At 37.1% G+C, this 27,926-nt stretch overlaps 3 protein-coding genes across 7 annotated transcripts in view; 2 read left to right on the top strand and 1 right to left on the bottom strand.

The window, feature by feature from the left end:
• Positions 1 to 291: 291 nt before the first annotated feature.
• On the top strand, positions 292 to 3,224 carry LOC104586170 (putative glycosyltransferase At5g20260). Its single transcript, XM_010243326.2, has 4 exons — positions 292 to 773; positions 879 to 1,030; positions 1,638 to 1,992; positions 2,209 to 3,224. The coding sequence occupies exons 1-4, from the start codon at positions 495 to 497 to the stop codon at positions 2,869 to 2,871; spliced, it is 1,449 nt and encodes a 482-aa protein (XP_010241628.1). The 5' UTR covers positions 292 to 494; the 3' UTR covers positions 2,872 to 3,224.
• A 1,899-nt stretch (positions 3,225 to 5,123) lies between these two features.
• SYN3 (Rad21/Rec8-like family protein) lies at positions 5,124 to 14,906 on the bottom strand. 4 transcript variants are annotated; one of them, XM_088897254.1, is made up of 14 exons: positions 14,461 to 14,906; positions 12,480 to 12,741; positions 12,349 to 12,395; positions 12,190 to 12,257; positions 12,011 to 12,078; positions 11,463 to 11,923; positions 11,251 to 11,362; positions 11,026 to 11,162; positions 10,503 to 10,936; positions 9,864 to 9,900; positions 9,626 to 9,671; positions 9,380 to 9,515; positions 6,136 to 6,278; positions 5,124 to 5,346 (listed from the first exon to the last, which is right to left on the bottom strand). In XM_088897254.1, exons 1-13 carry the CDS (start codon positions 14,582 to 14,584, stop codon positions 6,180 to 6,182), a joined length of 2,031 nt encoding a protein of 676 aa, XP_088753380.1. In that variant the 5' UTR covers positions 14,585 to 14,906; the 3' UTR covers positions 5,124 to 5,346; positions 6,136 to 6,179. The 4 variants fall into 4 exon arrangements, with proteins under 4 accessions (XP_088753380.1, XP_088753381.1, XP_010241588.1 ...); XM_088897255.1 differs by having other exon boundaries at positions 11,463 to 11,920; XM_010243286.3 differs by having other exon boundaries at positions 12,190 to 12,239.
• A 6,744-nt stretch (positions 14,907 to 21,650) lies between these two features.
• The window catches only part of MAK10 (MAK10 homolog), a 61,394-nt gene continuing 55,118 nt past the window's right edge, over positions 21,651 to 27,926 (top strand). The window contains exons 1-2 of one of the 2 annotated variants that reach the window (XM_088898640.1): positions 21,651 to 21,879; positions 23,726 to 23,793. In XM_088898640.1, coding sequence (XP_088754766.1) covers positions 21,771 to 21,879; positions 23,726 to 23,793 — 177 coding nt within the window. In that variant the 5' untranslated portion in view covers positions 21,651 to 21,770. The remainder of the gene's footprint in view (positions 21,880 to 23,725; positions 23,794 to 27,926) is intronic. The other variant, XM_010243284.3, reaches the window with a different exon arrangement.

Here is a 27,926-nt window from a genome sequence, read left to right as displayed (position 1 = left end):
TAATGGCATTTAGTACATGGGCGTAGTATGTTAGATCCAAATTAAATGCATCTTCTTCAATCAACTCATGCTTATCAGTTACCACTAACCGTCGGATCAGCTGCATGGTTTTTGCAACTTGTCATATATATACATGGCCCACCTTCCTTTAATTTCTTTTTTAATATTTTTTTTTCAAATTTATTTTGGGTAATCAGAAATTACTTACAAAAAACACCAAAAAAAATCCGTTTCAATGTCCAAAATTGATCCACCACTAAAACAGACAGTATACTAGAAATCATGGCTTTCTATGTTTAGCATGAGATGAAGCTGGCTGGCTGGTTGGCTATAGAGTGCCATTGATAACTTGACATAACTCTGAGCCTCTACAAACCAGCTCAGCAATATCAGAGAATCCCATCTAGTTTCCTCATTCAATAAATATAAGGTGACACAAAAGGGAAGGAAATCAATAACAGAAGAAAGCAAGGAAACACCAGAGAAGAAAAGCCATGGCGGACTGCAGCTGCCACACTTCTATCTTGCTCTTCCCTGCAGCTCTTCTTCTTCTCCTCCTCTACCTATCTCCTCTTAATCAACAACTCTCGACCACCTTCTTCTTTTCATCCATCTCTTCTGATCACAGAATGAACACCCTTAATGCCTCGCAAATACCTCTGCCCCCGTCGCCAGCTCCGGCGCCTTCTCCGGCCAAAGACTTCATTGGGTCTGCTATTCCTTCCTTCAGTTCTAGCACTTGCACTAGTACTGCAACTGATACCTATGTTAGAGTGAGTGAAATCAAAACTTGGTTTGATCCAAATTCTCAAAGAGGATCTTCTTTTTTTTCCTTGTTTGATGTGTTTCTGTTTGATATATATACTTTTTATGCGCAGAAGAAGAGTAGTTTGAATAGAGTTGAAGAGAGCCTCGCCAGAGCTCGGGCGGCAATTCTCCAGGCAGCCCGTTCACGTAACAACACAAGACCCAAAGAGGATGAGTTCGTCTCCAAAGGATCAATATACAGAAACCCATACGCCTTTTATCAGTTAAGACTCGAGATCAAGAAAACTGTGGAAGTTCTGCTTCCAACTATCAAGTTTCTAGGGAAATACTTGGCCTAGGCCATATAAAACCTTCCAAATGATTTACTCTATCGATATCTTCGTCTCTGTAAATCAGAGAATATCTAATTATGGTCCAGAAATCTTGCTTGGGTGCATTCGTTTGATTAATTGATCAAAAGGGTCCACAGACATCCGATGGCCCACTGATTGGATGGTCTAGATTGTTGGGGAATTGTCACTGATTTAGGGCATAGATGTTGAATGTTGTGATGCAAGAAAATATGGTGATGCATCAGTCAATTGGCCATAATTGATGAGCCTTGCATTTTGTGCTTCCACAGAACTAGCTAGAGCCCAACTCTCTTGACTCTCTTTGTTTCCACTCATTATAATCTATACCCTCTTTGAACTATTGACCAGACCTTAGGAATTAGGATGGAGCCATTAGAGTTCACTGTTGGGTCCATGAGCTCTTCCCCTGATTACCAAGACCCAATTGTGGGTCTTTTTCTTAATTCTCTCTACTTGTTTACGGACTGCAGCCATGGTCTATTAACTGGAATCCTTTTCTTTCTATTGTGTGATCAGGAGCCACAATGAGATGGTGAAGAGATTCAAGGTTTGGGTCTACAGGGAAGGAGAACCACCCCTTGTTCATAATGGGCCTCTAAATAATATCTACTCCTCGGAGGGACAGTTCATTGACGAGATGGAGAGTGGCCACAGCCCATTTGCGGCCCGCCACCCTGATGAGGCCCATGCATTCTTCCTCCCCTTTAGTATAGCCAACGCCGTCCAATACCTTTACAAGCCCCTCACATCCTATGCAAGGGATCCACTGCAACATGTCGTCGAAGACTACATCGGCGTTGTATCGAATAAATACCCATACTGGAACAGAAGCCATGGGGCCGACCATTTCATGGTCTCCTGTCACGATTGGGTACCTTCTCTTCCCTTGATGACTAGCATTCTACTGCTTGATATAACACAGGCTGAAGTTGCTGAACTGAATGGTTTATTGCTTTGTATTGTTTATGCCTTCTTTATCTGATTTATCATCACAGTTCAAAGTTAGTTCAATACATACCAATTACCAAGTGATAAATGGCATCAGTCACTACTCACTAGCTAACCTTTCGTCATTGTGGGATCCCAGGCGCCAGACGTTTCAACTGCGCATCCTGAGCTCTTCAAACACTTCATCAGAGTTATTTGCAATGCCAACATCACTGAAGGATTCCGGCCCGGAATCGATGCCGCTTTGCCGGAACTCAATACGCCTTTCGGAACCCTTGGCCGGCCGAGCTTCGGCCAGGCTCCTAGCAAGAGGACTCTCCTTGCCTTCTTTGCCGGAGGGGCACATGGCTACATAAGGAAGGTACTACTGGAACACTGGAAAGACAAGGATAAAGATGTCCAGGTCCATGAGTATCTCCCAAAGGGTATGAATTATGCTAAACTAATGGGCCAAGCCAAATTTTGCCTGTGCCCCAGTGGGTATGAAGTTGCAAGCCCTAGAATTGTAGAGGCAATCCAAGCAGGCTGCATCCCAACTATAATTTCAGATGGTTATTGGCTACCTTTCAGTGATGTACTGGATTGGAGCCAATTTTCAGTGCAGATTCCAGTTGAGAGGATACCAGACATTAAGAAGATTTTGCAAGGGGTCTCTCAAAATAGGTATCTGCAAATGCAGAAGAAGGTGAGGCAAGTTAGAAGGCATTTCGTGCTCAACCGACCCGCTCAGCGGTTCGATGTCATCCACATGATTCTTCACTCAGTCTGGCTAAGGAGGCTAAACCTCAGGCTTCCATCCTGATTTATATGTTGATTTTTTGTCTCAAGTTTGAGAATCCATCCTTATGGGGAGAATGTAATTTGTATAAACAATCTTTAGGTTTGGGTAGTAGAGTGAATTTCATTTGCAACAGTGTAAATAGGAGTGAAAATAGGCTGTAAATCCTGATTTATTTTTACTTCAGATTTGACATTGTTTTCTTTGCTTTAGGAAGTAAAATGAAGTGTTCCAATTTATATGAAAGAGAAATGAGGCAGGAGGTAGGTTTATTTGGGGGGAGTGGTGAGAAGCAAATTGTTTGAGATATCCACTTTATACAACTGGAACTATGGTAGAAGTGGTTCAAATTCTGTACCAGTTTTTTTTATTTAAAATTTGTGTTGTTATGGATGCAAATAAGACCACAAAAAAAAAGTGCAAATTTTGCATCAGGTAAGAATGCAAATCATAATCATAATCACAATTAAATAGATGCAAAACTAAACCAGGTACAAAATTTGCATCAGCTTCAGATTTGCATGGGCTCTATCTTGGCTTAATGTTTTAGAAGGGATTTGGTTAAATGAACACCCAACAGCTTTCCTTACATTTCTTGTGTTTTACAACCATGAATTGTAAACATACAGAGCCTCTAGTATGAATTCGATGATTTACTAGGCTGAATTTGCTTCAACTTTAAAGCGGATGGAAAAGCTTTCAGATTAAAATATTTAAGCTATATCCCTTCCCATTTACACCAAAACAAATCAAAGGAGTGGGAACTAAGAACAAAGCTTTCGCCCTGCAAATTGGAATGGACATAATAGCTGAAACCTGAAGTATTTTAATCTGAAAAATTTTACATCCTTTTTGTGAGTAAAATAAACACATGACCCTCACTGAAACGGTTAGGTAAACTGGTAGAGAGGCCCATGCCTCAATCATCAAATGGAAACCCAGCCAGACTATAAATTTAGACCGTACCAACCAGTCGGCGCAAATTCGAAGTATCAATACACCCGATAGGCCGATATACAAACATGCATATCGATTGTTTCAATACTATCACATTTTTTTTTACGTTGATTTTTAAAAAGGGGATTGGATTTAATACTCTTTAGCATTTAAAAACACAATTTAATTATCAAAAAAAAAAACATTTTAAAACATATATTTTGAAACGACTTGAAAATGGCATTTTGGTGAACCCCCAATAGGATACAATATGCCTATACGGGGTGTATCAGATCAAAATGTTGAACCTTGAGGCTTGATCAATGTCCTTGCAGACGAGAGAGAGGGAGAGAGAGAACCTGGTAATATGCTTATAATCCAACAAAATGAAGCCAGCTCCTTGTCCGGTAGTTCTTCCTTGACCTTAATAATCTCCCTTGGGAGTTAGATTTCTTTTTTTTTGTGATTTATCATTTATGGGGACGTGCTACCCCCATCTTGTGCCCCTCTTGGATTTATAAAAAATGAAACCTAATAAGGCTTTCTCTATATATTCTTCTCACCAATCCATAGTCATCCAATCCCCTCTTGACAGTTGAAAGTTGACACAGTACCAAATCTTTCGACATTCAAATTGGGTAAATCATGAAAATTATCAAATCCAAATCGGCCATCCACGGTACATAGCAACTACATCGGGAACATCTCCAGTACTTGTGTCTTGTCATTAATGGAGAGATCCTCTCAGCACTTGCAGCTGTGCATCAGAACATCTTCCCATGAATGACAGGAGATGTTCCCAATGTGCAGCTTCAATGTGCTGTGAGAAGGGTGTGAAGATGATTTTGTGAGGAAATCCAAACTCTGGGAGATTTTTCCAATGCATGGCTGCAATGTGCTGTAGAGTTGGTGTGGGGAAGGGGAACCAATCACAACTCAAATTTCACCTAGATAATCTCGTATGCTATGTTTGATTTGAAGGAAAAGGTAGGGAAAGGAAGGGAAAGATGGGTTTCCCTGCCTTTCCCTTTCCCTACTTTTTCCTCCAAATCAAACACAGCCGAGTTAATGACACCATTTTAGCTCCAGCGATACACCGACACTTTGAAAACTGGTCTCGCCCAGAGAAAAGTCAAGCAGGGCTGACGTTTACAAAGGAACCTTTCAACATCTTTCTTTGTAGCATATCTGTTTCACCAAAAGAAAACCCAGCCAGATAGGAAGCTTGGGCCATGCACTGACTTGAATTTAGTCTTCCCAATGCAATTTAGACGGTTTTGGTTTAGTTGAATATGAATGAAAGGGGAACAAGTTAATTCTCTTGCTAGTACAGAAACAAATACCAGAAACCCATATTATGCAGAAACGAGATAAAATAGTGATGAAAACTAGAAATGGAATACATTGGAAATTTACACCATAAAGAATATAAATAAACCTTGAAAGAAAACATAACTTACAAAAATAAATCAAAGTAAAAAATTACAAATAAGAGACCATCCCTGTTAATTTATGAACACCATTCAACACTTTTTTGGTGAATGGTAGTATAGGAATATCCATCTGCAAGAAATAACGAAACCCAGACAAGTAGGTTCAAATGGACGAGTGGTTATATATACCAATGAAGAGAATCATACAAATTCTAAACACTGATGAAACCAAAGCAACTACAAAGCCCAAAGCCATCCAATGTGTGAAACACACTAACATCATCAAGTAATTGGAGTTAAAATGCACGTTTTAAGAACAACTTCATGTAGGCTCAGATTTGGAAATGCCTAGGTGAGAGGACATGCATGGATTTCCCTTTACATGTGCGTTCATGTCAATGGGAAAGTGATAACGGCCCTGGACTAGAAAAAACAACCAAATGAAACTAAATCTCGGGTGTGACAAGCATGAAAGACAAAATTGTACTTTTATGCCTACAACTGGGGGGAAATTCTACAATTCCTTCAGTGAGATGAAATTCTCAAGATTTTGCATTTCTAAAATTAATAAATGATGTGTTCCAAGATGGATGATATGCTCCACATAAGGAATGCCATAAACAAAAGGTCTGAAAGCAAGAATCTATTTACATATGAATAATGTATATCAGAACATACACATGAAAATATGCTTATCTTGACCAAGCATGCAGTAGGAAAAACGTCTGAACACCTATATGATAGCAAAAGAAATTTTTTGCAGTGTAAACACGGAACAATCATGATGAGGTACCAAGTTGAAACGATTGTTGCTAATAATGAAGCCATTAAAAGATATATCAGATCAAGAATGAGATAAAGTGTAACAGATATAAGCTAAAAAGTTAAGCATGGATAGTTGGTTTCTCACTAATCTTACCTATTTACATAAGACTTCAGGTGTGTCAGAAAAAGAAAATGATGTCAGAATTGGGCCTTTGATAGCATAGAAGTCAATTTCAAAGTAATATCACCATAAGCCTCTTCTTGTTCTACATCAATAAGCCCATTGCTCTTCAGGACCTACAATCAAAAGATACAATAAGCATATACCCATCCACACACACACACTTCTGCTTTAACTAGTAGTAGCTTAGATTGTTAGTGTATATAGAATATATTGGTGAAGAATTTATTCCACAACTGATCAATATGAGATATGATGATTAATGAAAATATAGGTTTTTGAATGGACCACACTAAAAGTATCAGATCATCATGATTAAAAGAATACCAATACTGAAGATCAAACAGATAAAAGTAAAGAACAAGAGAATGTCTTGTTTCACTAAGCAATTTCATAACTATCTTGGATGAGAAAATACAAGAGATGGGTTGGAACCAAATCAAAAAATTTCTTTTTGACAAGTGGAATCAAATCATAAGATTAGAAGATTCATAGAAAAAAATGCAATTGGAAATTAAGAATAAAATATGAAAGAATATCCAAAAACAAAAACAAAACAATATCCAATCCATGGAAGTGTCATCAAACAAATAAACCTTGCTTATGCACCATAAAATTTTGACAACTTATATTTGTAACGCCATCACACAATCTAGAGTTAGATTTGAATTTCTAACCTGCCGACTCCTTTCTCCTCTTCTTCTTCTTCTCTAGTTCTCATCTCCTTTTTTTTGCCTGACCTAATGTACTAGCTTTGTACCAAGCCTGAACCACTATTTCCGGATTCTATTATTGCTTTTAATTTTTCCTCTCCATTGAAGGGATTTTTCCTTTCTTTTCTTTTTTCTGTTTTTCTCTTCCCATGTTTTCCACAGTAATGCAACCCCAATGCATCTCCACATTATCTTCCCTCTCTTTCTTGATAGGTTAAAGAAAGAGGCTTTAAATAAGCTCTCCACATCAGACAAGGGAGTCTACCTGCAACTAACAGGAATGAAAAACCACTCCCAAATAACATTTTTACTTGCCTTGCTAAGAGAATAGATGTGGAGATAAATACTGGTTTGGTCTTCTATTTTGAAGAATATCACAAGTGTTGATTTTCAAATGATAAACTTCCTAGTTAAAACCCTTGTATTAGAAAAGACTGTTGATTGGGAGAAGAAGATGGGTCTTTAAAGAAAGAAGCACACATGAAGATGCTTGAGGGTTAGACCAACCAAATTCTACAATCAAGCAAGGATCTAAGAGAACTCCCTCCAAATAGTTGAGCAAGTTGAGAACCTCAGGAGTTTTTAAAATCCTTTAAACCTCTCCTAAAACTAAAAATCCCAAGAGGTACCACCATTTGAAAAAGAAGTGAAGAAGGAAACATATTTATGCTTATAAGAAGACAAGGAGAAAATGAATAGGAAGCAGTCTTTTAGGGTTGAACCCCACCCCCTCGTCGAAAAAGCTTCACATAAAAGGGTCATTTTGCTAGAGCACACATCAAAATGAAAGAACCACAAGAAAAGTGGATACATACTAGAAGTCCAGAAATGGCTTTCCAAGGTGAAGCCATCCTCCCTACCCAAAAAAGGTGAAGCTATCATAGATTTAGTTGTCAAACCTGCATTCCAACTATTAGATTGCAATCCATGGATACTAGTCACTACCTTATGCCAAAATTTATCAAAGTCTAGTGGAAATATCTACAGCCATTTAATCAACAATATTGAGTTCTTCAGCCCCAGCTTGCCCAGTCCCAAACCCCCTTGATCATTTCTTTTGCACACCATTTCCTACTATATTAGATGCCCTTCTCAGATTCCCTTGGTTCCCAGATGAAACTTCTCATCATTTTCCTAATCTTTTTGCAACCAAGTTGGGAATTCTGAAGACTTTGAGGTAGCAAATTGGAAAGTTGCCAATGTAGAGTTTATTAGGGTTGTTCTTCCTCCCAATGGTACATAGTTCTTCCAAGTGAAAACCTTGTACGTATAATTAGAATATTGGGAGTGATCAGAAAAATGTTGTTTTTGTACCTTTCTGTCAAGCTCTTAAACAGCAGGAAATGAGTTACTTTAATTAATAATAAACTATTGCTTGTAGAAAAAGAAGTTTCTTGTTCAACTGGTAGCCTACTTGTAAGATAGAATAAGAGGGTTAACATATTGCCACCCCTTGTGCAATATCTTTCTTATTATTAACATAATTTGTTTAATAATTCAATTGGTCATGCATTTGTCCATTTATTAGGTTCTTTTTTTCTTTATGTTTGCACCTTAAGTAATTAACAATTTGTATTAGTACTTATTTTTTTATTTGAAAAGAAAAGGAAACAAAAGAAAGCTTCCAAGTTTTCACTAGAGTTCTGAATTCTAAAGACAACCAAAATAGGAAAAAGGTCTACTGTTTGAGATATGGAATCAATATTTTTAAAACCAATGCAAAGGCTGAACTAGTTTTCACTCTAGGTGAACAGGTCAATGGTTCAACCTTCCAAGTTAATGGGTTGATCCATGATGTCATAACAATAAAATTCAAAAAAGAAAACAATATAAAACCTGGTAACCTAGTAAACAGGTAGGCATTTCAACCCTCCAGGTCAATGGGTCATTGACCAAGTCAACAAGCATTTTGCAATATAGCAGGCTATGGGTTAACCAGACCCAGCGTCATGACCAGGTCAATGAGTTGAAAACACTGTATGGTATATGGAATAATAGGCTCCACATAATATACTTTGACAACCACTGGCGAAAAACTCTCACACCATGCCATCCAAGAAAAAGGGGGTAGTCCACCGAAAAATTGAGAATAAAGCAATGAAGAACTTAAATGGGCACTATAATAATAAGGGTCTGGTCTCTTTTGATTTGAATTACCAAAAAAGCAAGAAGGATGCCTTCCAGGTATTAAGACCGATGGGTTTTAATGCAGTCAATTACCAATACTAATTAAAATAAAATATGTATCTCCCTTATTTGAATTGATCAGTGTTCAAGAAAAATAGTTATTTCCCAAACTGACTATTAAGACCTTGGGCAAAGATGAAAATGAGAAACAAAGGACTATTATGACCTTTCAAAAGAGATTCATGCCTAGGTCAATATAGCCTATGCCAAGATATGATTTCAATCACAGGAATCCAATCATGAATCAAAAGATCTTAGCAACTGCTTTCAGGGCCTATGCATAATGCATGTTTAGATGAAATGGTCTCTGAATTTACCAGTGACTCGAAGAACATACGGGCACATAGTTTTCTTGTTTTTCCTTCCAAAACCTTGTTCAAGCTAAGATTTCCTGAATAGTTTTTCGCAGTTGGGGTTGCAGGAGACTGCCTTTTTAAATATTGAGCCACAGCCCTGCACATTAATCACATAAAACACATTTTACTTGCCAGAGTAGATCATAAGTCCTATTCAAGCCTTTTTTAGTGAAGTATTCAGGCCTTGATGTATGAAAGACTCCATACCTGGTCCTCACAGACAGCATGCCAACTTCCTCATTTTCTTGGTGTCCTATTACAGGAAAGAAAAATCCATTCACCATAAGTATCCAATAATGCAAAAAAGAACCACCACAAATGATCTGAAATGCAGTTACCATCTACAGTTATTTCCCAAGTCATTCTCATGTAATTAATAAAGTGCAATAAGATGCATAATCATCCAAACAAATCGTGTCCGAGTAGAAAAAGTCTTTTGACTCACCAGTTGGCGTATCATATGCTTCCAAAAAATCTAGGTCCTACAGTAGAGAGAAAAGGGGTAGAGTCAGCAAAATGCAACATTTATTGCTACTGCTACCTACTGCAACTCCAGAACAACCATTAGGTAACTAAGTAAAACAAATGTCAGGGAAAATTACATAAGAGCATACAGATGTTAGATTTTAATGTACATATACATCTAAACTTTACCCTCCCCCCAACATAAGGCACATAGAGGGCAACCCATTTTATTGAAAATGCATCCAATAAATCAAATACAAAAATGTGAAGAGACAGACGATGGAAAAATGTACAAGTAACAGAATGTAGTGTGCTTTTTTACTTGAACTGCAAAATCGTAATACAGAATTTGGAAAATCAATCATAATGCTATTGAATAGGATGGTACAAGAATTCCATATGGTATGTATGTAGCTATGTTACATAGAAGACAAACCTGGGCAAACAAGATTTAGGAGGATAATCAATAAAACTAGCAAATCATCTAGGCCAAAACTGACCTGAGGAAATTAAGATGCAACTAGTTACCTCATTCCACTTTTTGTGGCAGTGGTGGTAGTGATGAGCATGCGTGTGTGTATGTGTGTGTGTGTGTGAGAGAGAGAGAGAGAACACTCACTTCTGCCTTAGGTGAATTCAGCAACTCTGGAATGTCTGAAAAACCAGTGCCTCCTGTACCTAGTTGCTCCTCTAAATAAGTCATTGGTGTTTCTTTTTCAAACCCAATTGGTTCAGTAGAAGCATATTGATCTGGTGTTGGCAGCACTTCACTCCCAATAAATGTTCCCATCTGAGGTTCAGACCTTAAATCATTGGTGGAAACTGGAGTAAACTCCTCTCTTCTAGATGGAGAAGCCATGAATTCAGAAAAAGAACTCCCAACAGCATGGATTTCATCATATCGAAGATGCTCCATTTCCACAGCAAAGTCAGGTACAGGAGCAGGAGATTGTACATCCCTCGACTCTGGATGAGCACCCTCAACTTGAAGTAAGTCAAGCTTCGAAGTAACAAAGTCTTTCTGGAAAATATTTTGAAGATTGGTAGACAGTCCTGAAGAAATTCATGTCCACAAGTAAATCAGTTTCCAAACAGGATTAGGATCAGTACCAAATATGAGTCACGAAAGTAAACCTACACACCAGAAGTTAATGGCTCGAGGAGGACTTGTTCCATTCTTGACCTATTATTGAACTTCCAAAAATCTAAAGCTGAACAAGGAAGTTTCTTCCGGGGGCACAATAGATCACTAGGGTCTTCAAGCCCCTTCTTTATAAACCTGTTAAATAGAGAGACAAATGTGATCTTCAACAAATTCATGCACAGACAAAAATGATATTCACATGGGAAGCAGAAAAAAAACTTACTTGTTACTTAACACTACAGATTGATCAAATATATGCTTTCTCTTCCTTGGTCTCACGTTTTGCTTTACAACAGGTGGGCTTGGTCGAATTGCCAGCTGAGGTGATACATGGCCTGCATAGCAATAGAAGTGGAAAAAAGAATGAACTATTTGTCATTGATCCCATAAAATCATCACGCATCATAAATATAATAATTTAAGTGTACACCTCACCCAATGAAGTCTGTAAATTATAAACATCAGGAGCTTCTTCTGAAGCAACAGAGGTAGGTGGTTCTGAGCGTAGCTGAAACTGCACAGATTGCCCTCCAGAAGATGGCATATCCTCCATTATTGGAGAAAGAGTCTCCTTCTCATTTATGATTGGGTTGAATGATCTGTCTTGTTCAATGATGTTATCATCAAGGTCCTGCCAATCTGGAAAGTTATGTGACTCTGTATTATGAGCAGCATCGCGCATAATTTCAATTTCTGGGACCTCTTCAGGGATGGGATCTTCATAAAGCCTCTGATTATCCATATCATGAGCATCATCACACATAACTTCAATTTCTGGGATGCCATGGGGAATATTGCCTTCATAAGGCCTTTGATTAGAATTTTCTGCTTGGTTGCTTGGGCCAGGATCAAAAATACCCACACCATTGTCCACTGGAACTGATGGGAGATGACTGCTGGGAGGGAGAAAGAATAAAATCTGAACTTGAGTTCCTGAATGTACAAATTTGCAAAGAAAATATTCAGATATAAAAGAAGCATACTCTTCTTGCATTGGACTGGCTGTAATTTCTGGAATCTCTGATGGAAGAGATATATCCATGCTAATGTCCTATTAAAAGCAGGCATTTCCATTAGGCCATAACATAACATCTAGCATCTCACAAATTCAAGGATCAGAAAGAACAAAAGAAATAGTATTTTAAGATAAAAGGAGTTTGACCTCATTAATAAAGAATGCAACATAAGGATCTCCTTCACCTGGGATCTGATCTGTGAACATGAGAAACCCTAGCATTTACTTATGGTTACATTGGTGAAAATATTACCAGAAGGAAATAAGAAAAAGGACAAATGTCAAACAGAAAAATAAGATCAACACCTGTAATTGTAATTTCCTCAATGCTCTTTAGATGATTATCCTGAAACCTGATAACCAATATGCGTATATGTCACACACAAATTTTGATATAATATAAATTAAGACATAACATTGGACCTTAAGAACTTTACCCTTCATGATACAACGTGTCATCCAAATCCCAGGCATCAAGCTCAAAAGTATCTGGCAAAGTGACAGAGTGAAATGGTGCATGTGTTGCATCCTCTGGTAGGTTAACATCTATTGACCCAAAAGCATTTTGCATTCGAGTCTGCATTATTTTACTGTCATACAAGAGATAGTCGACTTTCTTCGAATATATACGAACAACACCCAATAGAAGGTGGGCTGACAACCTCAGTGCAATTGGGACTTCTGGGAACATGATGCAATCTAAGGAAGACATAAAAGAAAAAGAAAATAAACACATGAGATTATTTAAAGGCGTCAAACAACAAAGTATCAATTACCTTATAATTGTTACTTTGGCTCTGGCTGTCAATTTAAAACATATTGGACTAGAACAGAATAAGAGGTCCATGGTGAAGTACAGAAAGCAGTATGATCTACAAGTGAGATGCATGCTTGAGGTTCAAGTTGATGGCCCAACTCATGGTTATCAAGGGGGCTTTTAGTCACTTTACTTAAGCCCAGTTCTTCCATGCCTAGGCTCACCTCATATGGTAAATGTCAAACTGAGTGAGCATATTGCAGCATATGGTATATGCAATACATGCCTTGGTATATATATTATCCTTTCAATTTATAATAGTTTGATGATAGGGAAAAAAATGGAATAAAAATGACCTGAGGTTTGAAGAAAATAAATAAAAATCAGCTATTTTATTTTAATATAAAAAGAAAAATATGAATCCCTTCTTCACTATCTGTTCAGCAACCACCTCCCCTTGTATGTGTGAAGGTTAGGGGATTCATCCCCATTATTCTCTTAATAAAACCCAAATGTTCAAGAGAAAACTCAGAAAGAGAAAAAAGGGGGGAAAACTTCATTCTCCAATTGCTAGTTTGTATGTTTCTATATTTAACCCCATAAATGCAATTCTATGGTTTGAGTTGTATGCTTGTATACTGCTAAATTTCCATATTTAATGCATGCTCATTCTCATATTTGCTATTATGTTTGCATGTTGCTAAGTTGATACATATTACTTTCTTTGTCGTAAAAGTATTTTTGAAGATTAGTCGATGTCTAGGAATCATCTAAGCAACAGTTCACTACACTGTCTTTGCAGCCTTGATAGCTATGTCCTACTGCTAAAGATTCTCAGTAGTTGACCTATATCAGATCACCAAACTATTTTATTTCTATCACATTCAATCAAGAAAGATAACTGATTAGATAGTCAGCAACATATTTAATTATTTCCCTTAACAAATGAAGATTCAAACTTGAACCTAATTGCTGTGGAACAGAAATTCAATCAATTTATTTAAGGGGTCGAGAATGTCATCTATTGAGGTTGCCCTTTTCACAAAGGCCATCAAAGAGAGAATCTTAAACCTGTGTAAAATGCTTCTTCTTGTCTTTGACTCGGTATTCCTCTATGAGATACCTTGAAATTGGAAACCACTCAACTCAGCCATGATAGTTAATAATAAAAAGTTCTTAACATTCCAATTCCTTGAAATTGGAACTAGCCATTAATAAGAAAATGTTCCAAGACCCCGTGACTACGAGGAAAGGAGTAAAAATACATTTTACCACCTCAAATGGAATTTGTGAATGGGGTTAGAAATCCAGGAAGCAAAAATTGTATAGTTCTCAAAGAAAAGCCAGACATTATTTCAAAGTAACAAGTACAGATGATAGAAAAAGGACGAGACCAAGAGAAAGAAAAAAAAAAATGACTTGGATCAATTGTATCTACTGGAAAATCTCCTGGAACAGGCGTGCAAGCTAATAGAGCATGAACAGAAAATAAATTAACAACCTTGATATTTCAAAATCAACACTCAAAAACATACAAATCAATTGACAAAGCTAAGTTCAACCCAAGGTAAGCAATCACCAAATCTCTAGTCTTCCTATTTCTGATGCCTAAAAGAGTCCAAAAAGGCAATGTTTAAGAAGATTTTTGCAGAGGGACCTACCGACGGATGAAGGAATATCAGTAACTGTAACATGGTGTCTCCGAAGCTTGTGCTCCAGATGGGCCGCGATCCAAACCGTTCCCAGAGGACTTTTTCGAGCAAGGAAGGTGTGCGAGTAGAACATTTCTTTCTTCTATGGTTTTCCCGAGTTCACCCGCAGAGACCCACCTAGAGTTACAGCTTTCTCCAGCGGTAGCCCGTGGAGGAATCCTAATTCTTAGCCGAATTGGCTAACAATGCTATGCACCGTCAAGCTCTTCCTTTTCGCACTGGAATCGCGTGTAACTGAGCATCGCCTGCGTTTCCAGCTTCTCTTTCTGGAACGGTATTTGGAAAACTCAGAGGCGCCCACCTTGAGAGTTGAGATAGACGAAGGAGAGAGCCTGACAGAGATGCAGAGATGAGGGTATTGGGAGCTTCCTTGTTTTCCTCTTATTTTTCCTACCCAAAATAACGCGGGAAACATCCTTTGGCGCGAAATGAATCATAGCAGAAGGGAACACACGAACAGTCGTGACTCGTGAGTCGTGGGTCGTGGCTTGTGAGTTGTGACTCGTGATGGACCCGAACCGAACCGAAACCATATTAACCCAAGCCCCGATCCGACCAAGTGAAGAGGGATACCGAACCCGCTCCGCCTCTATTCAAGGCTCAAGCGAGCAATGCCAACAACTTATAAAAAGGGAAAATGACAATTCAATACCGAAACTTTTAAAACGTGTGAATCTAATTGTTAAATGATATCTAAAAAGATACAAATATCCTTTAAGTGTCATCTAATTTTCTTTACCAACCTTCCAAATGCCCAAATTTATATTCTATATTCTAATTACCTTAATAAATTCATAGTTTTTAATCCAAAAAACACCCAAACCATCCCAAAGGCAAAGAGCTAACCAAGAAGCCCACATTAAAAAAAAAAAACCAAAAAAAAGACAAAACCCACAATGGCCACCACTTGGAAATTCAGCAAGGCACCAATAGGGGTGGATTCGAGCCAAGCCAAGCCAAATAGTACGAGGCTCGAGCTCGGCTCGAGACTGCTCTACAAGGCTCGATTCGAGCCAAAACCTTGAGCTCGAGTAAAAAATTCATAAGCTCGAGCTCGATTTTGAGAAAAAAATATTTTATAAAAATAAACAAATTATATATAAAAATATTTTTTATTTGATACTTAAAATTTTAAGAATTATAATATTTTTATTATATATATTATTTTTTATAATTTTATTATATATATGTACTATATATATATTCAAGCTAGCTCACGAGCCAAGCTCTAATAGACTCGAACTCGGCTCATTTCATAACTGAGACAATGAATTGGGCCCAAACTTGGCTTGAAACTCAGTTGAAACCAAACCAAACCGAGCTTTTCACAAACCAAGTTCAAGCAGCTCATGAAAGGGTCAGCTTATTGCCACCCTTTGGCACCAACAAAATTAGCAAAAGCATAATCTCCCAAACTATCCAGCCATTACCACCACTTAAATAATTATTCCAAAAAGAATTTCCTCCTCCTAATTGTTCCTCCACCAGTTCTACTTCTGTTCTCAATGCTTTTTGCCTTGTCTATCTCAATAACTAGCTGCAGTTTCTCACTTTTTATTCTTTTAAAGTGACACAAAACATGCATCAAATAGCCCACATAATGTCTGGTTTCAGCATTTCACTACTTTGGGCATGACTACTGAACCACATAAACAAGTCATCCCAGCACACCACCATACCAAGGGAAGTCAAACAAGAGGCACAATATCAACCTTAAGGACTTGCATTTCCGATAAAACCAAGGTACATCGTTTCTTTTCTTTCTTTTCAAATTATGAAACTGAATCACGTTCGTCATCGTACAACATTGGTGTGAGTGTTAATTTATTTGATTATCCATCGCTCCATTTTTTTTCTAACTATCCATTGTTCATTATATCCACGTTCTTCAATGCTTCAGCCCTGCCGTACCTAAACCCTAGAGGAGCAGAAAAAGCACAACCTTGATAATCGAATTAGAACTCCCCTAAATGGATTAGCTCAGTGTTGAGCTTTGTTTCGTTTTTTTTGGGGACGAAGGTGATGAGGAGTATTGTAATTTTGATATTTTCAAAAGTCTTGAGTCAAATAAGATGTGATATGATACACATAATTGGCGGTCATGGATTAACGTATTTTGAAAGTTCAGATATTGAATTGTAGCGTTTTAAAGTTCGATGACCAAAATGACATTAGACCCAAAGTATAGGGTACTTATCGGGAAATTTCCCTTATAAAAAATAAAATAAAAAAATGTCATTTACTAAAGCACCCCCTATTTTTTCATGGATTTACTAAAATTATCATATACTTTAAGTTTTACTAAAATTTCCCTTATAGTTTGCAACTGATTTACGTAATTGACCTTCTATCAATAATTTTTTATATTGTTGTATGAAAAAAGGCAACTTGACCATCTATATTGATTAGAAAATGTTTAAGGGCATGGGCCTATAGTATTTTATTCCAAGAGTACCCCTAACACTTCACATTAGGCTTTTAAAATGAACTTAATTATTGTTTAATAAAAATAGTCCCCTTGCAAATAGACCCAACCGATTGACATCACTATGCAATGCCTAAATGGTGGCCAATAGACCCCTTGCAAAAATGAGTTTGAACTGCTACTCAAATATTACTCCTCACAACATGTCTGAACCGCACATTAGGAACATCTTCCATAATTACATGTTACTTTCCATTGGAAAATTTCCAATACAAGGTGATATATTGTTGTAAGGTCAGTGTAAGGAGCGCTCTGTGATGAGCAAATCCCAATTTTGCGAAAACACTTATTCAAAATCATTCTCAATGACTATACAGAAAAAGGTATAACGGGTACATCTCTTGGCCAATCTGTCCAAAGAACTCTAATCATTTGTTTAATAAAAATAGTCCAAATCTCATCACATCGACCTCACAGTACATTATAGCCACACACCAATAACATCTCCCGTATTCGTATGTTATTATTCATGAGAGATGTTGATGTGGCTACGAAATTGGTGTGAAGAGCATTCTGTGAGGAGCAGATCCCAGTTTTGAATTAAAAAAAAAATGTTGTTGAATGAACATGTGGCAAATCAAGTGAATCTTTTTGAACATTCTGGACGATCACATCATTCTAAACCCCACCATGTGCGAACTCCTATGAAATGGATTCATTGGGCCTAAAATTACAAGTTGGGAGACTTTCGAATCCATTATTTCACTGTGTTAGACGGGAGAACCACTTGAATCGATACACGAAATTTGAGATGTTGTGGGAGAATTACATTATAATGAAACATGCACTGATTTCACATAAACTGTTTATAATGAATAAAACACTAATCTTGATGAAGTTGTACAAGCTTTTGTGTCTCAAGGCAGTAAGTTGGACAAGCTGAAAATTTCCAAGAACCCATAAGCATATGAATGGTCAAAGGCCCCAAGGTGGTTATGGAGAGAAAATCTCTGGCACTCAAAGTCAATAATTGTTGAGGGGATGGCTAGACTGAACTGAGCTGAAAGGTTAAGATGGCTATGTGAGTTGTGAGCCTGAGCATTAAAATAAAATGAAGTGAACGAGAGAGTTAGCATGCAAAAAGTGCATATATTACATGTAAGAGTGTCAACGGTATTCGAAAATCCGATTTTAAATTTGATGTTTGACATTAATCGAATTGAATATTTAATCAGTCGAATTCAGATATCCTATTTATACGGAATAATTAATCATATTCGAATTTGTATATGATCTGATTCGATTCGATAAATATCCGAATTCGATCAATTATTTAATGCTTATATATAATATATAAATTTTTTTAAATGTTTTGATATAATTTATAATATATATAATAATTAAATTAAATAAATAATTTATATACTTTATATAAATAAAATATTTATTTTATACATGTATTAATTACCTAAAATAATTAATTAGTCGAATTCGAATCAAATCAAATATTTGAATATTTAATCGGATTCGAAATCAAATATTGATTTTCGATATCTGTCGAATATTTATTTATTTTTTAAATCGGAATCGAATTTAGATACTGTCTGATCAATTCGAATTTGATCTGTTTACACCCCTAGCTTACATGGGACACCATGTCCTTATACTTGGGGCCATTAACATCCTATGCCTCATACTTGGGGCATGTGTCATCCTCTCAACGAATCCTCAACTAAGATGTTATCCAACGTGTCCCACACATCGATGGGATGGAGGGATCTCGAGATGTTGCATGGTTAGTTTGCACCTCATCAATGCTCACCATGTATTTTGCCCATAATGGAACATATGTTGTTTCATCGACATCAACCTGCCAGTGTCACACACATGGTTCCAAGGCTGACATGTCATGGTTCCTCTGCCCATTCAGATGTCCTTCCCCCCAATTCCAAGGACAAGGTGTCCATGTGCTAGGCACATATGTAGGGATGATGAGCACTTTTACGGGTCAGCCGAGGCAAGCACCATTTGGGTATATGTTGAGTTAGTGGGAAAATCTATGATATGAAAAAAGTTTTGAACAATCAAAATTCACCCATAAATTTTGATAAATAATACTTGATTCGTCTACTGTCAATTGCCAATAACTGAGGTCCATGCGTGAGGAATTCTCTTATTTTGTGCGTATATTGTTTGCAACCCAATCGATTTCTCTTATTTTTTCTTCAATTCTTGTGACGTATTTCGAGTCTTTAGACCCAATTGTATAAATTTGTATAAATGAATGAAATGTTATATCCATCCTGTACTTCACATCATTTCACTTATCACCTCTTCCCCCTCCCTTCAAAGGTCGGAGGGTGTCGAGCAAACATTGAATCATTTAGCTTAGACAATAAGACCATTAGAAGACTATAAACAATTAGGGGATCTAAGGAACAGTGAGTAAATGGCTATACTATGCATGATCTAACATCCATGCAGCTAGTGAAACATAGTGTTAATTTGGTGGAAGACTTTTGTGCAATCTCCTCTACTATGGCTATAAGTAAACCCGTTAGCTTTGGAATAAGTGAATTGTGGACTCTTTCCCAAAAAGGTTGGACAAAGTCTAATTACGACCAGATAAAGTTAGGTCATTAATAAATAAAAGGCAACAAACAATCGTTTATTAGTAAGTTAATTTACTGAATTTCATTTTTTTTAGAATTTAATTCCTCACTTTTGAAGAATTGTATATTTTGATACTTTAGCATGGTGGAAAGTAATATGGAAAAAATATCTAATGCTTGCCAATATGATTAACTCCTTTGGTGTCTATAATTTCATTGGAGTATTGTTTTAGTACAAATACTAGGGCACTAGGCGAAAATAAAAGTTGCATGAATAACAAACACCTTGAGATATGAACGTGTTTGAAGAATTGGTTGGAGGGCGTTACACTTCAACTAATGGTGGTTCATTATATGCAAATGACATAAATCAAGATTAAGGAGATTGAGAAAGTGGAACTTGAAGTCGAAGAACATATTGACGTCAATAATTTTCCAAATTCAATAATTGTACCTTTTTAATTATTGTAAATTGTGGTTTTCAATTTTATCCAATAATTATTTGCGATTTTGAATGTTACTGCAATTTTTTATTTTCAAAGTTATCATATTCCAATTCCATTGTATTTTTTGCAATTTAATTTATTACTTATATATGATCGATTGTATGCATTAAATTCATATGATTTTTTTTGTATTATTTTTTTCCAATCTGTTGTCTATTTTTCTATTTGTTAAGTGATTTTATATTATTTTCCATAATATTTGACATTTTTACTTAGCAAAAAGGAAAATACTTAAAAAAAAAGGATTAGGTTTGTGGCTTGACAGGAGCCTGTGTTGTGCTAGACTTCCCCTTTGAGGGGTTATGACTCAGGCCCGTGTGCCTACACAACACAACCCACCACCGTGTGGGTGGCTTTGCAAAAGTGGTTTGTGACGGCCCACACTGCATCTCTAATCAAGGTTCAAAAAAATCGATACAATACGCTCCGTATCAGAGTATTGTATCGTATTTTTTGGGTCATGAAACACTTGTAAACAGGTGTTTAGGACCCACCCTTTTTTAATAACAAATGCCATTTTTTAACTCCCCAAAAGCCTTGAAAAAAAAAATTTCGTGTGTATCTAAGTACCAATACGCATATGCTGATAGATGTGTGATACTTTGAATCATGCCTCTAATATAAGTTTCATACATTTCCCTACTTGTTTTTTTTTTCCCTCAAACTGAACACAACTCAAAGTATTACATACGAGTTATATCTAGGCAAGGTTGATGATTATAAACCATAAACACCCTTAGGTTATGTTTGGGTTGATGGAAAATGAGAGAAGGAAAGTTGATAAAGTAATTTTTCAAAGTTGCTTAACAATTTTCTGCTTCTCTTATTTTTCTAGCAAATCAAATGCAACATTAGGGTTAGGGCCCATTCAAAGTCAACAAATGCCCAACCCAGCTCGACCCGAAATTACATCTACATGGTATATAAATTCACCCAGTTTCAAAATGCATTTTTCTGGTCAAAGAATATCTACAACATGTAAAAAAAGAAGCATCTTATCTTGTCCTGCTTCTTCCATGGCTCCATCCAGGTGAGAAAAAGAAATTTCAAAGGTGGGTAAAAAATCAGCATGCAATTTGTGTTTTTTACTTTTTACTATAGATTTGGACAATGGAACAAAAGTTCTGCTAGAGGGTTTCCACAATGATGCATAAATCAAATCCTCAAAAGTCATCTGGCTAGGTCCTTATTTTATAAATATGGGCCCATAACTACATGTTATTTACTTATTTAATCCCGAAACAAACAGTGCCTAAAGGGAAAAAAGCAAAACAATTAGGCTTTTCAGTTTGCACTGCTGCCTCCACGACGAATCATGTAAGGCCCAATGACTCTAATCCCAATCATCAATCAGTTCAAGCTGACCCTTTTAGCATCAGAGGGGGAGCCTTCAGAAATCAGAAGCAGCAACTGATAAATTGGACGATCCGTTGAGCTAAGATCCGAATAAACTGCTACGGTGCTATCTGGCTATTCCGAGTCCGAGTCCAAGCTTACTCCCGGGTCCAGACACCGGGTTCATTCATCCTACTACTACGGACCCGAAGAGATCCGAGATTGCAGTCACTACTTACCGTCTATCAAAGTTTACTTCATCGGACGCTTTACAGTTTACGATCACGGTAAACACTGAAAGAGTGAAACTCTCTCTCTCCTTACTTTCGTGAAGAAGAAAAGCGAGGATTCGAAGGAAAGACAGTGCTAAGCAGACTGAAAATGGCAGAGAGGGGAGAAGGAGGGGATGCTCCATTGCCTGCTTCTATTTATTCTGATGAACAGACGGTTTGGGCTGATGTCTCCCCTCTTCTTGAGGCCGCTTGCAGAGGTGGCACTTCGAACTTCTATGATGCTTTATTGCTCCTTTGAAATCCATTTCAATAGTTAACTTCTTTTCAAACTTGCGTCTCTTTTAGTTTTTGTGGAGATTCGGAAATTGTTCTCATATCCTTCTTTTACCAAATTTACTTCTTCCTTAAAAATTTGCTTCTTTTGGTTGGTCTGCTACCCGTTGAATGGGATACTCATGGCCCCAAATTGATGTTTATGTGACAATCGAAACTGTATGTTGTGTAGGGTTATCTGTATGATCTTTGAACTCATCATTGTTTTCCAGATGAAGTTTTTGTTGATGTTATGATTTTGAGTTAATATAATTTGTATTGAGTGGAGTAGCCAAACTCATTATTATTATCATGTACGAGACAGAAGTTGTCTAATAAATGTATAGGTTATTAGTTCCAGTAGCAGTTAATAAATGGAGAAGCGCACTTAATTATTACGAAGATAATAGTTATTAAATGCTAATTTAAACCAAATTTATTGAACGGAAATTGAGCATCTCATGTTCTTTGTCTACCCGCTATAAAACAGGTTTTGTAGGCCCAGTATGTGCGCTTAGCTCAGCATTTTTCTTTTGTCACAGAGGAACATTGTTTATTGGAGGCTAATAGTTCATTTTACGGCATTTTTTTTGCAAGAACAAAATACATCTGATGTGCAAATGTGCATGTGTATACCATCTATTTATTGTGGTGAAATAGGTTACTGTTACCACTTACCAGCAAATAAGGATGATTTAGACATACTGTTTTTGTCTGCTATCGTAGTTTGTTTAATAATGAAAAGTAACATAATATAATTATGCTTCAAATGTGCATTATGTTATCAAAGTTTTTATTGTTGTCCTGGGAGTTTGAGGATTAAATTTAATCAGGAAGGTGCCATAACTTTATCTTTCTCTCCAAGAGATATTGGCCATTTTCTATGTTTGTGGATAATCTTTGCCTATTGTTTCTTTACAGTAATTGCATCCATTGGTTGTAGTTCTGCATATGGATCGTTTTTTTTTTGTCAGAATCTATTACATACTTGACTAATACACCAAAAGCCCTAAAGCTGCTGTTGGAAGGTGTCCAGCCAAGCCGTTTAACTTTAACCTTCAGGACTGTAACATACCACCACACTTTCGCAGCTGACGTCTTGGCAGCTTCACCCTGTGCAACTCTCACTATAGTGGCAGCCTGGCAGGTAGCCCTCTCCACAATTTAAACTTTGGCGCCAGGTAGCCCTTGCCCTCTTGCAACTTTCACTCTGACCTAGCTACCCTTTCCATGACAGATTTCACTCTGCTCTTGGTAGCCCTTCTCCCAGGTAGCCTTTTATGTGCTTCGAACTTGATACATGGTAGGCTCTGATACCATTTGTTACATACTTGACCAATACACCTAAAGCCTAAAGACTGTTGGAACACGTGAAGCCAAGCTGTTCAACTTCAACCTTGGGACTATATAGAATATTGATTTTTCTCAAAATTATACAATTGCATTTGCATTTTCTTCTTGTATGTGTTTCATTATAAGGATCAAAAGTTTCTTTCTACTAACAGTTTATCGTTTCATATTTTATGAGATGTAATGCTATCTGAATGTTATTAATGCAGGAGATTATAAAAGCTAATGATTCTCCCTTCATTTGTGGTTATATTGCTTTGGTTGACCTTATTATAATGTGATATTCTCTTGACTTTCTAAGCTTATGACAAACATTATCTTTCTTTCAGATGCAAAATATGACATATCTGTTTCTATATTTCTCTTCATCTGTATACGTTCTCCAGTTTATTTGTGTCTTTGCAACTAATTTCCCTTTCTATTGGCCTCTTTTGCTCATAGATCTTCGAGATGGTGAGCTTATTCATGGAGAGAATTTCAGTCTATTTGCTGCTATGTCTGCTTTGGAGGTATTGATAAAGATTGATCACTATTATATTATCTCTCAATATATTATCTCTCAACATTATGGTACTATTCTTTATGCCACTGGGTTTTCCTTGTATTTCCAATGGGAGCTTTTATCTGCCTGAAAAGTCTCAAAACGTTTCATCATCTTAATTAAAGCAACTTGCTGTCTAGAATCTAGATGTAAATATGCTTCAATCCTTCCTTTTTTTGATCTGCAATAATGTGAAGCATATGGTTACAAAGGTGTCACAATGCTTAGCCAACACAAGACTGCAGATCTCCTATGTGCATGGGCACTTAGGAAGCACCAAGCTGGCTTCCTATTGCCTAGATGTGAATATTTTGGAGGAAGTACATATTATTAAGTTGTGTAAAGTAAGGAGTTGTGCTAAGCTTCAGAAATCAGATACATACATCACCCATGTACAGAATGCTGTCATTCAATAAGATGCTTTTCACTCCATAAAGAACAAAAAGAAAGAAAAAAAAGGAAAAACTATACTTTCTGTGGAGGTCAGGACTAAGGAGTCCCACTAAAAAGATGATGAAGTGTGTGCTCCCTAGCCCCTCCTAAAGATAAACAAACTATTGCTGAAGAGCAAAGTAATCTAAAATATGTCCTGAGAAGCTCCAACTATTTTTTTTGTAAGAACTACTAGTAGCAAAAGGAAATATCTCCTAGATATTCCCTTCTTGTTTAGGCCCTTTAAAGATTGGCTACTAAAAATTCCCATTAGAGATGCTAGAAAGTGCCATTTGATTCCAAACATGTCTTGGAGATATGCTCCAAAAGGAAGGAGCAGAACTTGCATAATATATATTTGGTTATTTACTTCACCAGTGTTGAGCTTTCTTACACTGCTGGTCCCATGTTATAGCTTAAGTGGCTTGGTAAATTCTAACAACTTATAGTGATTATTGTCTACTAGTTGTTTTTTTTGAACCGGGGAAGACAAAATCTGATATTATAAATTGATAATAACTTAATAACACTAATTATATACACTTTTTGATCATTTAATACACTACATATTTCTTCCAAGAAAGGGGTTGAATGGATTTTGGGGGAGCCACTTTTTTTTTTTTTCCTTTTATCTTTTATTTTTTTCCGCCCCCTTTTGGTAAAGTTGCTATTATCAATAAACTAAATAGTGACCATGTTTTATCCATCCAGAATCGATGATCACCTAATAAACTAAAACATTTGATTGGTTTTCTCAATCAAGGATTCAGTGATTCACTGCTGTCAGTAAACATCAAGAGATAATAAGGAAAGTGATAATGTTTGTTCTAGCATGATCTATTCCCTGGTTGGACTGCACAAGTACAGTTAAGAACTGTTCCTGCTAAATCTTGTTCTACTTGCCAATCTGTATGATGAGTGTTTATCTCTTGTTCAATTGCTGGCTAAACTTGATTCAGTCTTCTTAGATTTAAATATGGAGGACAATAGTGTCTGGTCAATCTCACCAAATGGTGTCTTTACCTGTGCCTTGTTCTTTAGCTCACTAATACATTCCAACTCTACTGGGGTGGACTTCCCTATGAAATAGATTTGGTGCAGGCCTATCTTGCCTAAAATTCAGGCTTTGTTCTAGGAAGTGCTCCATGGTTAGATTAACACCTGTGACATGTGCCCAAAAAGATGGCAAATGCCTTTTCCCTCATGTGTGCATCTTGTGCAAAGCAAGTGGTGAGACCAATTCCCATTTATTAATCTCATGCTCTTTTGTGCCTTGTGTTCGGGAGTACTTCTATTCTCTCTTTGGCTGCAGGTGGGTACCTCCTCAAGATGTGGTGGGTCTCTTCATTCTGAGTTGTAAAGAGACTGGGCCAAATGGGCCCTAGTATCTTTTCTTATAGTATGTTTTTTATTTATCTGTTAGCTAATGGGCCTATCTTAATGGGCATGTTATTTCTTTTTGCTAATTCTCTTTATGTTACTGCCTAGCTGGCCGCCCACTTAAGGGTATACTTGTAATTATGCTAAGATTGAAGTTTAGTAAAAGGATTAGAGAAGGGAGGGAAGTGACATTCGAACTCTTCTTCTTTTTCCTCTTCATTTCTCCATCTTATTTCTTTTGTGCTGCTGTTCTCTTCTTTTCTTCCTCTTTTCTCTCTAATTTTTCCAAGTTTACATCAGTTTTAGAGGACTGATTTATATCTTGGTATCAAAGGAGGTTTCTTTCTTCCTTTTTTTCTTATTTCTCTTTTCCCATACACCCTTCGATTAAGAGTGTATGGAGAGATAGGTTCTCTATAGTTCAAAGGATCTTTTGCCTAGTTGGTAGAGGGTTTGGAGAGTTTAAATCTGGCTGGAAATTGCCAAGAAGTGGTGCTGTATTGTTTCTGCCCAAAACCCTAGCCGATTAGAGATTTCCGAAGTTATAGGTAAAAGTGAAGCTTTGGGTGTGTCACTCTGTGCTTGGAAGGTGCCCTTTGACTTCTAAAAGAGGGCGGTTCAGTTTTGGAAGAGGTTGGGAAGCTTTGGTAGGAGCGACTACATCTTCTATCTTTCTCCCCAACAGCCGGACGTAGTGAAACCCTACTTTTCAAGCATCTGGGTACTGGTTTGGCTTCAAGTAAGTTTATAAAGACCAAATTTCTAGTTTTTTGATTTTTGTTTGATTAATGGAGCCATACGGAAGTGAGTTCAAGCAGGTGTCGGTTTCCGGGCTTGGCTCGGTAGATTCCGTTTTGATTGATGTGACCACAATTAATTTAGATGGGACAAATTATCTTGCTTGGGCACAGTCTATAAGGATTTATGTCTGTAGTAGAGGAAAATTAAGGTACCTCACAGGCAGTAAAGTGAAACCCGAAGAGAAAGACCCTGAATTTGAGAAATGGATGTAGGAGAACTATACAGTCATAGGATGGTTGGTCAACTTTATGCAGCCTCATATAAATCAACACTATCTCTAGATGTCCTCGGCCAAGGAGATCTGGGACAGTGTTACTAAAGTTGAATGTGGCTAGAATCTACATACTTAAAAGTGATGTGAAGAACCTAAGATAGGGGAAGAAGAGTGTGGCAATCTACTATTCTATACTGAAATCCCTGTGGTAGGAAATTGATGTTATGAAGACAGTTGTATGGGAGAGTAAGAATGATGCAAAAATGTTTAGGAAGTTGGTGGAAAGAAATAGGGTTTTTGAATTTTTTATTACGCTCAACCTTGAGTTTGACATCATTAAGTAGAATATTCTGGCCAAAGATGAGGTTACTCTCGCCCAAGCATATGTTATGTTAAGCAGTGAGGAGAGTAGGCGGCAGGTTCAATTACAAAGTCCACCTACAAAACACTTTGCACATGATAGAATAAAGCCGAAGGGTCCAATTGAGAAGAAGGAGCAGGTATGTGAATGTTGCAAGAAGCCGAGGCATATGAAGGACACTTGCCGGAAGTTTCATCCTGATCTTCTACCTGACCGGTTTAAGAATAACAACAATTTTAAGAAGGGCAGTTAGACAGGAAAGCCTAAGACAATTAATGTTGCCACAGTTGGCAGCAATGAAGGCAGATTTTGAAAAGTATGGAAGGCTGTTAAATCACTTGGAGGCTACTATTTCTACATCTCACTCTTCAGGCAACACATCATCATCATCATCAGCATTTGCTCACTCAGGTATTCGTGCTTCTGCAAACCATGCTTCAGTTTCAGGTAATTATAAAATCCTTTGGATCATTGATTCCGGTGCATCAGACCATATGACCAGCTTGTCTAATCTTTTTTGTTCATACCACATTCTCTCTGGTAAAGAAAAAATATCCCTTGCTAATGGGTCTCTTGCTCCCATTTCTGGCAAAGGGGATATAAAGACCTCTGACACCATTTATTTATCCTCTATCCTTCATGTCCCTAAAATTAATACAAATCTTTTATTTGTTAGCAGCTTAACTAAATCCATGAACTGTAGCATAACCTTCTTTCCTACTCATTGTGTTTTTCTGGACCTACTATCTCAAATGATGATTGGGAGTGGCTATGAGGCGAATGGAATATACTTGCTAGACACACCTGATAGAGCTCTTGGACCACCTTTTAGCGTTGCCTTGGAGTCAGTTTGGTCATTTGTCTTTTTCTGCTTTAAGTCATTTGTTTCTAGATATGTTTAAGGGAGTGTCTT

The sequence above is a fragment of the Nelumbo nucifera genome, chromosome 2 (assembly GCF_055504915.1).
Source record: "Nelumbo nucifera cultivar China Antique chromosome 2, China Antique-T2T, whole genome shotgun sequence".
Classification (NCBI taxonomy): Eukaryota; Viridiplantae; Streptophyta; class Magnoliopsida; order Proteales; family Nelumbonaceae; genus Nelumbo; species Nelumbo nucifera.
The sequence above is the reverse complement of the archived record's forward strand: the minus strand, read 5'-3'. Positions and strand labels throughout refer to the sequence as shown.

What these genes read in the sequence shown, in the direction of transcription:
- LOC104586170 (XM_010243326.2), top strand. Translation starts at nt 495, where the DNA reads ATGGCGGACTGCAGCTGCCACACTTCTATCTTGCTCTTCCCTGCAGCT. An exon ending in CAACTGATACCTATGTTAGA is followed by an intron (nt 774 to 878) that starts GTGAGTGAAATC and finishes TTTTATGCGCAG; the next exon opens with AAGAAGAGTAGTTTGAATAG. An exon ending in AACCCATACGCCTTTTATCA is followed by an intron (nt 1,031 to 1,637) that starts GTTAAGACTCGA and finishes TTGTGTGATCAG; the next exon opens with GAGCCACAATGAGATGGTGA.
- SYN3 (XM_088897254.1), bottom strand. Translation starts at nt 14,584, where the DNA reads ATGTTCTACTCGCACACCTTCCTTGCTCGAAAAAGTCCTCTGGGAACG. An exon ending in TGATATTCCTTCATCCGTCG is followed by an intron (nt 12,742 to 14,460) that starts GTAGGTCCCTCT and finishes TGTCTTCCTTAG; the next exon opens with ATTGCATCATGTTCCCAGAA. An exon ending in ATGCTGTCTGTGAGGACCAG is followed by an intron (nt 9,516 to 9,625) that starts GTATGGAGTCTT and finishes ATTAATGTGCAG; the next exon opens with GGCTGTGGCTCAATATTTAA.